At 35.6% G+C, this 11,049-nt stretch overlaps 1 protein-coding gene and 1 long non-coding RNA gene across 5 annotated transcripts; both read right to left on the reverse strand.

The window, feature by feature from the left end:
• Positions 1-515: 515 nt before the first annotated feature.
• LOC111396360 (RNA-binding protein 1-like) lies at positions 516-9,448 on the reverse strand. Of its 4 annotated transcripts, none has more exons than XM_023022810.1 (7): positions 9,187-9,448; positions 8,533-8,654; positions 8,164-8,434; positions 8,001-8,062; positions 7,831-7,912; positions 1,000-1,113; positions 739-836 (listed from the first exon to the last, which is right to left on the reverse strand). In XM_023022810.1, exons 1-6 carry the CDS (start codon positions 9,275-9,277, stop codon positions 1,043-1,045), a joined length of 699 nt encoding a protein of 232 aa, XP_022878578.1. In that variant the 5' UTR covers positions 9,278-9,448; the 3' UTR covers positions 739-836; positions 1,000-1,042. The 4 variants fall into 4 exon arrangements, with proteins under 4 accessions (XP_022878568.1, XP_022878578.1, XP_022878550.1 ...); XM_023022782.1 differs by having other exon boundaries at positions 1,000-1,196; XM_023022791.1 differs by lacking the exons at positions 739-836; positions 1,000-1,113 and adding exons at positions 5,357-5,734; positions 5,851-5,972.
• Positions 3,548-4,403, reverse strand: LOC111396379. The gene is made up of 2 exons (XR_002702994.1): positions 4,042-4,403; positions 3,548-3,925 (listed from the first exon to the last, which is right to left on the reverse strand). It is a non-coding gene; the product is annotated as an uncharacterized LOC111396379 (long non-coding RNA).
• Positions 9,449-11,049: the final 1,601 nt, after the last annotated feature.

Genomic DNA, 11,049 nt, shown 5'->3' on the forward strand with positions numbered 1-11,049 from the left:
TATTTATTCACTTTAATTATTTCATATTTATATTACTATGTCGATATATTTCATAAAATAAATTAAACAATTACATTAATTAATGTAAATACAAATTACAAATTACAATTTAGATTAAATTACAAACTTCAGGGAAAGAAAAAAGAAAAAAGCAATCGACAATAATTTAACGATATTCTTCTGAATCGAATATCAACCTATGGAAAAAGACTCATGACGTAATACCAATTCATTGTTGTTAATAAAAAATAATTTATATAACAATAAAAACACATTTTCAAACTGCATAGTTCAAATCAAGTCAGTTAATTACGAACCACTGCTGATTACTTTATTCTATATAAATTTTTTATATTGAGCCCCTTTTCGAGATTTACAAGACGTAGTTAAAAGAAACTTTGCTATTTGTACATTCGTTTCGGGGTTGACACTCCTCTCTCACAAGAGGGAGGCTCACACATAATAAAATAATTTTGGGCCCCCCTCTCTTGTAAGGTAAGTGTCAACACCGAATGTAGCAAAACCGATTTAAATATATTGAAGAATGTGTTAGTACTATTTATCATCTCAGCATCAGGCAGGCACTTGTCATGGATTAACAACTAAAATATAGCAACAATTTGAAGTTGTGAAAAATGTAATGCTGAGGAACAAACAGGTTTCTCTGTCTCCTTTGCTACCCACTCTTGGCCACCGTCCAGTCCCGTCCAGGCCAGTTTTGCCTTATCGGACTGGTATATACATTTCTTCCTTCCATCATTTAGCCGGTAACTTTCCCTTTATTGTTGTCGTTGGTGCTCCATTGAAAGCCCAACTTTCCGCCTTAGTTGTGAGGCCTGAATATGTAGTTAATTCAGATGTTTATTACAATGCCTTAAGAGTGTGCGTATATATAAAACACGCATGTGCCAAGCACAAGAGAGATAAAGTACATTCACAATCTACCAAACAAGGCTACAAAAAATCTAAGATTGCATTCAGAATAAGAAATTCACTTACAATTGCACAAACAAATGCCAGGTACATTCTTTCAGCTTCATTTTCAAACATTATCACTAGAGTTCCTGTTGCCACTATCAATACCTTCTAACAACCACTTTGATTCGTGCCAGACTGCGATGGGGGTTGATCACCACACAAGGTGTTAGTAGGTGCATTCAAATACTTGATGGGAACAAAGCCACATTCCACAAAATCTGAACCAAGAAACAGCATACTTTACAATCGGGGGATAGAATAGTCACTAACACCACCGACCTGAGCAGTTCAGTCATGAATGTTAACTGATTTATCTCCAAAATATGGTGACTCATAATCACATATAAATAATGTACACGTGTTACATATATCCCTAGTATGTTCACCATCCTCAGAGGCATTAAGAAAATCAGTTCAACTTTCTCAAAAGTGAAAGGCAATACTAAAGTTTTCTTGCCTGTGACTTCAAATTGTTTGAGTAACACAATCCAAAAGTTAGTTTGGTAAAGATGTTGGTTGCTACATTTTCCAATCCAGGCCATCTCAAAATGCTAACAAATTCTGACAAGACAAAAATACGCCATGCCAAAAGCAAGAGCCATCAAAAATAAAGAAGAGAGAAATCCCATTCCATTCTTTCATCGTCCACCCCCCAACCACGCAGGGACATCAAAACATTAAAAAAGGGATCCTATCAACGTGTTCCCACCAAGGATATAATAAGCTCCCCTATACCCTGTTCCTGTATGTTGATAAACTGTTCACTTCAGCAATAGCAATAGAAAGTTCAGTCCCTCATGAGTTTGCACAAACTACAACTAAAAGAAAATGGATAAAATCATTGTTGGAAGGACCAACAATGACCTATCCAGCAAAAGACAAGGATCTGAAAGAGTTACTAACTTAATTCAAGTAGCTCGGGACATGTGACATCCCAAATAACTCATTTCACCTATAGGAGCAACACGTCTTAGGAGTTCACCTAATTTTTCTCAATCATCGCGTCATTATTATAGAAAGATAAAAACTTAATCTAGGCCACCTGAACCCAAGCCAAACATTCCAATGAAAAATGGAAGTTGGTTCATCGCATCCTAGGCTAGCTGTCCTGTTACTGGAAGTACTTGATATGTTTCTAAACCTAGGAGGAAAAATAGAATTCTCAGTAGCAGTAAAGCAACATTAGGAAATACAATGTAGGGAAGTCCTACAAGTTTAATCTTTGAAGATAAATTCTTTTTCAGTAAGATGCAATTCAACTACTATCTTGCCATGTGGAGCATAATTAAATGAGGGAACAAACCACAAGTGCTACTCAAACTACACACTTTCAACAGCTCTACAATTTGCTCTCTTTTTTCCAATCCTTTCGGCTAAGGATGCTAATGAGGCCCCTTTTTCCATCACAGTAAAGCGAGACTCAGAATTTAGTATACTTGCATGGCTTCACCAATCACCGTTAGAAAACAACAAGAAATCCTGTCAGTACCAGTGACACATCCATTCATGTTTTTAAGAACATTGAAAATGACTACAAAAATGAGATTAACATATCACAAGTAACCTGAGAAGGGAATTCATAGGATACATTCATTTTAGGAAAAATGACAATTATTCGGTACATCACTAACAGAAAATGAAATTTACTGAGACAGATGAAGTATTTAGTTTATGAGCAAACCAAGTAAACAAAATCTCAGGAGACTCTATATTGGAAAAAGATGCGTAGTTTGCAAATAAGGGACATGATAATATTCAATGGCCAGAATGAAAAATAATTCCACCACCTTCATGTCCCAAGTAGTTGTCTTGACTAAAGTTGGTCATGGTATTTCATTTTAAGAATAATTACTATGAATTCCTCAAAATTTTTGGTTCATTTTTTATCATTTTTACATGAACATAATTAAATAGGAAAGAGTATTTACATGTTCACAAAATGATTTCCAAGCAAATACCATACGTTAATGGGGAAAGAAAATATTTGCCTTGATATTCCATACTAGTATTGAAACAACAGTCCTAAGTAAGATCAAAGCCATCCAAATAATGTCTCTCAGTCATAAGTTGAGCACTTCAAGCCCGTGTTTGAGCCCCATTCTATAAAAAAACTCATATTTCCCCAAATTCATTTTTAACCACACATTCTCCCAATAAATTAATTTTACACGTAAATGTAAAACTTTTTCTTATTTCTTAACAACAAATTCTCCAATAATCACTATTACAAAACCTATTCTCCCAAAAAATGGGGCTCAAACAGACCCAAAGTGGTTAGCAAAAAGCAAACAACTTTCAAACCAAGGGTAAGGTAAAAAAAAAGTAATGATCATTCACATTCTCCCTTCAAAAAGAAGCACCCAAAGGAAACATATAGATTCAAATGTAAACTTCCTCAGATATCCCAAACATAAGCAATGTCCAGAAATACTAAGCTGCAATGCTCAAACAGACTTCCAAGTACATAGTTATTCTTGAGAAACATTAAAACAAACACATCACCAGTGCACAGGAATTCCTACTGTGTTACCATCAACTGGAGAAGAAGTGCGAGCGAGTATGGAAGACATTTGAAGACCAAGGACCAATCCATAATGCACCATAACAAATGGACATCAATTAATAGGCAGCATAAAAAGGTAGCATCCATAAATCTGATTATTACAAAATATCTAAATGGTGACATTTTAATCCCAAGAAATAAACGAAGCATCCTTTGAATATGCTTCTACTAATAAAACATAGCATCTGTGCAGTCCAGGAAATATGAGAGACGGAACTAAAGTGAAGGAAAAACGTAAAGGCTAACACGCCTTAGACACGAGAGTTCACTCTCCGATTAATGGAAACCAACATAATCCAAGCCGATCCTAATCATCATTGACCTTTCCATTGAACTCCAAAGCTGTGATACTCATAATCGTAAATCGCCTTAACGGATTGGGTCCTACACAGAAGATTTTTTCACAATTCAGTGTGATTTAAGCGACCATTCTGGATTTTCAGCAAAACCTAATGGCTAGTCAGTAATACAGGGTCCAGCGTATAGATGGCATTTGTCACCTGCAGAAATTCGTAACTCTAACGTCTCCCACGATGCCCACCTCCTGACCTTGCACCAGGATAGCGAGCAAATTGCAGCCTTAAGTGGGCCGAGTCCCGGTCATGCTCATCAAACCTATAACCTGCAAGATTTAGTTCGACTATTTTATGGTACCAACTGATGTCGCTTCGAATGACGACCGACAAACCAGGTAAGTAGTGTAAGGATTTTAGATTGTAGCCGCAGTATTAATTCTCCTCATCGAAAATTTCCACTTAAGATGCTAAATAGGTATAATACGAGATTGATTGGTGAATTTGATAAGACATAATGTGATTTAGGAGATAATAAGAAAATTATAATTTTACCAGAAAGGGGAAACATCAAGAATTGTAAATAGACATATAGCATTTTGTATGATTATAGGAGTATAACACAAAGTAAATGGATATTAAGAGATAATACCAACCTATATGTGAGCGATATATTATATATATGCCCGAATTTTTCCTTCGAGACAAAATTTGTATGCTACTTGAATAAATTCCACCACCTTCATGTCCCAGGTAGTTGTCTTGACCAAAGTTGGTCATGGTATTTCATTTTAAGAATAATTACTATGAATTCCTCAAAATTTTTGGTTCATTTTTTATCATTTTTACATGAACATAATTAAATAGGAAAGAGTATTTACATGTTCACAAAATGATTTCCAAGCAAATACCATACGTTAATGGGGAAAGAAAATATTTGCCTTGATATTCCATACTAGTATTGAAACAACAGTCCTAAGTAAGATCAAAGCCATCCAAATAATGTCTCTCAGTCATAAGTTGAGCACTTCAAGCCCGTGTTTGAGCCCCATTCTATAAAAAAACTCATATTTCCCCAAATTCATTTTTAACCACACATTCTCCCAATAAATTAATTTTACACGTAAATGTAAAACTTTTTCTTATTTCTTAACAACAAATTCTCCAATAATCACTATTATAAAACCTATTCTCCCAAAAAATGGGGCTCAAACAGACCCAAGGTGGTTAGCAAAAAGTAAACAACTTTCAAACCAAGGGTAAGGTAAAAAAAAAGTAATGATCATTCACATTCTCCCTTCAAAAAGAAGCACCCAAAGGAAACATATAGATTCAAATGTAAACTTCCTCAGATATACCAAACATAAGCAATGCCCAGAAATACTAAGCTGCAATGCTCAAACAGACTTCCAAGTACATAGATATTCTTGAGAAACATTAAAACAAACACATCACCAGTGCACAGGAATTCCTACTGTGTTACCATCAACTGGAGAAGAAGTGCGAGCGAGTATGGAAGACATTTGAAGACCAAGGACCAATCCATAATGCACCATAACAAATGGACATCAATTAATAGGCAGCATAAAAAGGTAGCATCCATAAATCTGATTATTACAAAATATCTAAATGGTGACATTTTAATCCCAAGAAATAAACGAAGCATCCTTTGAATATGCTTCTACTAATAAAACATAGCATCTGTGCAGTCCAGGAAATATGAGAGACGGAACTAAAGTGAAGGAAAAACGTAAAGGCTAACACGCCTTAGACACGAGAGTTCACTCTCCGATTAATGGAAACCAACATAATCCAAGCCGATCCTAATCATCATTGACCTTTCCATTGAACTCCAAAGCTGTGATACTCATAATCGTAAATCGCCTTAACGGATTGGGTCCTACACAGAAGATTTTTTCACAATTCAGTGTGATTTAAGCGACCATTCTGGATTTTCAGCAAAACCTAATGGCTAGTCAGTAATACAGGGTCCAGCGTATAGATGGCATTTGTCACCTGCAGAAATTCGTAACTCTAACGTCTCCCACGATGCCCACCTCCTGACCTTGCACCAGGATAGCGAGCAAATTGCAGCCTTAAGTGGGCCGAGTCCCGGTCATGCTCATCAAACCTATAACCTGCAAGATTTAGTTCGACTATTTTATGGTACCAACTGATGTCGCTTCGAATGACGACCGACAAACCAGGTAAGTAGTGTAAGGATTTTAGATTGTAGCCGCAGTATTAATTCTCCTCATCGAAAATTTCCACTTAAGATGCTAAATAGGTATAATACGAGATTGATTGGTGAATTTGATAAGACATAATGTGATTTAGGAGATAATAAGAAAATTATAATTTTACCAGAAAGGGGAAACATCAAGAATTGTAAATAGACATAGCATTTTGTATGATTATAGGAGTATAACACAAAGTAAATGGATATTAAGAGATAATACCAACCTATATGTGAGCGATATATTATATATATGCCCGAATTTTTCCTTCGAGACAAAATTTGTATGCTACTTGAATATATAATAATTCACATCACTTCTTTCGTATACATTATTAAACAAATAGCTGCATTTATGCTCCGACACCATAAATGTGCTAGAGTCGACATAATACATAATAAGTAAATGTTGAGTCAGAAAAACGAATTATGAATGGTACATTAATAAATTACGCATGGTGAGTGTGTATCAGCGTTTCTTAGCCATATCTGTACCTAGTCTACAATCATACCTGTGTCCATCAAGACAGTAAATTAATGGCATTGGCACATATGAAGGTAAATTAAATTTTCCCAACACCTATTTTTCTCTAGAAATGTACAATCAACTTCTGTTCTTCGTATCTAATGCTTGAACATAAAGCAACTCATAACACACACACAAAAATAGTATAAGATCCACCTCTCAGAAGAAATGCTAAATTTTGGATGTATAAAAGAGGAAACCCACAGGCAAAGAATAAAGGCAGATATATGAATGGCATCATGACACCCACACCAGCCATTTTGCCTGGTGATCTAGATTCCTCAGCCAATCCTCCAATACCAGGTAACCTGGATTCCTCTTGATTATCCAATAGGCTAAACAATGTACAATCTGGAGAAGATTGTTCACCCAATGTTTTAGTGTGGAATCACCATGCCTAAACTAACATCCCATATTACTTAATAATGCCAACATGTGGCCCAATAAATCTATGGAGGCTCAGACTTTTAAAATTTTTAATAACTTGGAACTTTCCTCTCTGACAATTTTTTCATCAACCTAAATATCAAAACACCTATCAAAACCACAGGATTGGCAAAAATATGAATAGAAATACAATGGGGGTGATAGAGAAAGGCCCATCTCTGCACCATTTACTATTCTGGTAGCGACAATCACATGAACTTATGCTTCCAACTAGGACTAAATTTTTGCATCGGCAGATTCTGTGATATATTTTACATAAGAGGTTGTAAGACGTTCACACGTGATATAACCCAAGCAATTCCAGATAGACGTAAATGGTGAGTCTGATCTGCAGCGGAAAACTTATTGAATGGCGTGGTTTAATGTAGTAGTAAGTGGCGAAAATTACAGGTCCTCGGCAATTGAAGGAGATAGGCCAAAAAATAAGACCAGCAATAAAATTGTAATATTGCCTGCACTGAAGCGCTTCCTAACAGAAAGTCGTTCAAGGTACGTTTTACACCACCCTCACCCCCATTCACAGATGATAGAAGGATATATAAAGATCTTGCCTGGCCAATCCTCAGTAGTCGTGTCAAACAGAATGTAGTTTCCAGGTCTGAAACCCAGAACTGTTCTGCCCATTAGATATTAGTATTACTCTTCTAGTTACCTTCTACAACACTTGGCATTAAGAAAATAATGTGGACCAATCACCAAAGAGAAACAAGATGTGTAGACAAATGGTTAATCTGAGAACTGAAGCATTTTATATTCAGAGTATGATTAGCACACAAGTCAATATCACCTTGTAAGGCATCCATTGCAGTGGCTGCATGAGCTGGACTCACAAAATCAACGAAACAAAGCACCAGTGCATCACCTCCAGACTGCATGGGTCAATTTCAAATGGTAATATCAAAAAGCATGCACGACGTTTACAATGCATTACTAACTTACAATCAAACAAATACATACACGTCTTGAATCTTTCGTAACAAGTCTTGCTTCTTTGTAGCCTACGAAAGGGCGAAATATATCTGCAAATCCAAGTAAAGGAACAGAAGTAGAATTGAAATATAGAAGGAATTGAAAAATAGAAGCAAAGTCAAGAGCAATTATTAGAGTATAGAAAGGATACGAGAAACTTCCCTGCGAGTACAATTCGCAGGCAAGCCTTCCACAAACAGTGTGCTGCTAGCATCTGGAGGGAGTGCAATTTCAGGTCTTCCTCCTCCCACTCCAACAGGAGTTTCAGGCCTCCCTCCTCCCACTCCAACGGACCTTCTTTTCGCAGCCACCACTGTGTCTGAAAAGCCAATAGCTACGAGACGAGGATCATCAACAAGATGATGCCCACCAAGTCCACCACTCATGGACCTTCCAGCCTCACCACCAGTATAAGATGACATCTGCAAGCACATTGTAGTAGTGAGTTATACCTTCACATACAAAATATATGAATGGGTAAAAAAACATTTATTGCATAACCATGAGCAGAAGCAAATACCCCAGTTTGCAAGTAGCGGTCGTATGATTCATTAATGGAATCACTCTCTCTTATGACTCGAAGTCCTCCCCTTCCATCCTCACGAGCATATAAGTGTGATATGTCATGACTAACGGGCATTTCTGCACAATATAATAAAATATTTGAAATAAAAATATTAACCCTTTTAAACCTCCCACTAATTTTAACAAGCATCCAAGTGAATTAATTAATAGACTACAGCACAAAAACTTCCTTTCTTTCCCCTTCTTTATACATTTCTTTACAACTTGACCCACCTATACTAGTTCAAAAAAATCATTTGGTGTTTCGGATTATTCAGACATCAAAAGCTTAAGTTCTACAATGAAGATGTCACGGACTTAATTAAATTTAATACGCCTGCTGCCCAGGTTTCCATAAATACTAATAAAATAAACAAATTAAAAGATAAAAACTTTTTTACCACTTTTTCTCCGTGCAGCATTCTTTCAAAACTCTCCCTCCTTAAAACCCCAAACACAAAGCCTCATATGACAAAGTTTCAAAAAAGATTAAATCAAACCCTAATTCTCCAAAACAAAACAAAATCCAACAACGATAAAAAAAAAAAATGCATCAGATACCCATAAAGATGCATGCTTGGGTAGGTAAAGACACAGAAGACAACAGTACCATAACTGGAACGAGGCCGTTTGGCTGCTAGAGCAGTAAGAGCCACTGCCTGCTGCCTGCTTTCGTTATACATCCGGTAAGCGTCCTCCATTCTTCTTTTCCGAAATTTAAGCTATACGGAAACGTGGGTTTTGATTGATTTATTCCCTTGTGATGAAACCCCCGAAACAGTAAAGCATCCCCCCTTGCGGAAGGAGATTAGTCTAGTTAATTGAAAGAGAAACAGTAGAGCGCCCCCTTTTCAGAAGGTTAATAAAAGAAGTATTCATTTAAAAAACCTAGAGTCTGTTTGGTGTGATTTTGAGAATTGATTTTTGGATCGTTAGGAGAAAAGTAGGGTCTACTTGTGAGAGAAGAAGTCAAATATGACGGTTGAAATAGTAAAATAACGATAAAAAAATCAATTTTTTTAGTGAAAAAATCGGGCCCAAACAGGCCACTAGATTCAATATTTAGCTCCCGTTTGATCCCCATTAAATTCAATTAGATTAGATTACATTTTTCTCTTTCCTATTTTTAATCACACAATTTTTCATAAAATAATATTACACGTAAATTGAAAACTTTTCTTTTCTTTTCATCCACTCATTTTTCTAAAAAATATTATTCCCCCATTTTCATTTTTAGATAATGGGGTCAAACGGGGCTTATTTTCTTTTAGCTAAAAGGCTTGAAGGCAAAAATAAATAAATAAAAAGGTCGAAAAATACAATGGCTAAGTCCCCTGCTTAACAATCAAAAAATAAAGTTTTGAATAATGATTTTAAAAAAAATGTGTAATTAAAAGGCAAAAAAAAAAAAAAAAGAATTTACGTGCAAAATATTTTATTACTTGAACGTGTGATTGAAAATAACCATGTAGAAAAAAGAATTTCAAATAATAATTGTCAAATTGGGGCTAAATGTATTCACACCACAATTTTTAATAACTAGATTACATTTTAATTGCGTAAAAGTTAATAATCTTTACATTATTACATTTATGTCTCAAACATTTTTTTCATCGCATTCTTATTCTCAAATTAATATAGATTATTTCTCATTATGATTTCTATCTAAAATTTTCTTTAAGATAAAGTAAAATGACTCATTTATTCATTGTATTTTTAAATAAGCAAAATAAATAATAATGAAAAAATGCAATTAAAATTTTCATTATGAGTACACCTCTCTCGCGCAATTCTACGTCTCTGTAGAGCTTCTTTCTTCTATTTTCTCTCCACAAAGCATATTTCCATTTTCTATATGTTGAAAAAAAAAACTGAGCTATGGGCCGACTTTGGCACGAGTTTTGAGTGGGACCCAGTTGTTCAATTTGGAAGATGAAAGTTGATTTGTGTTCTCCTTCGTGAGTACATCGAAATCATATACTTACTTGCCAAAGATAATGCTCGGGTGAATGAGAAACTGAGGCTCAAAGTGTGCCACTCAAAAGGTAGTTTATGTGAGAAATATGAATTTGTCCCACATAGGAAAAAGATGAGAAACTCCAAAGGTCATTACTATTAATGGTAGCCTAGCCTATAAATAGTGGCTCATTTTCCTCATTTCAATACACCAAAGCAAAAGCTTTCAAGTTTAGAATACACAAGAAATTCATTTGCATAGAGTTCTGTCTTTTCTGCATTTCTGTCTTGGTGGTGGTGTAGTTCAGGCACTAATTCAATTCGTCGGAGTGGTTTCTGTGATGCTCGAAAGCTACTAGTTTTACCGTTGTATCTTGCGAAACGGACGCTCGTTTTAAACCTCAAACACGGACGGTGAGAGGGCGAATCTGTTTTAAGGAAACTGTGTGTAACACAAACCTCGGTTTGAAATTTCATTTCCTGCAATTTCAATTATTCGTTCTGTTATTTATTACAG

This window comes from Olea europaea, chromosome 1, assembly GCF_002742605.1.
Source record: "Olea europaea var. sylvestris chromosome 1, O_europaea_v1, whole genome shotgun sequence".
Lineage (NCBI taxonomy): Eukaryota > Viridiplantae > Streptophyta > Magnoliopsida > Lamiales > Oleaceae > Olea > Olea europaea.

Excerpts from the sequence above, each read along its gene's own strand:
- LOC111396360 (XM_023022782.1), bottom strand. The coding sequence starts at position 9,277 with ATGGAGGACGCTTACCGGATGTATAACGAAAGCAGGCAGCAGGCAGTG. Across the intron at positions 8,655-9,186 it reads ACGGCCTCGTTCCAGTTATG|AAATGCCCGTTAGTCATGAC; the intron begins GTACTGTTGTCT and ends TATATTGTGCAG. Across the intron at positions 8,063-8,163 it reads TACTCGCAGGGAAGTTTCTC|ATATATTTCGCCCTTTCGTA; the intron begins GTATCCTTTCTA and ends TTGGATTTGCAG.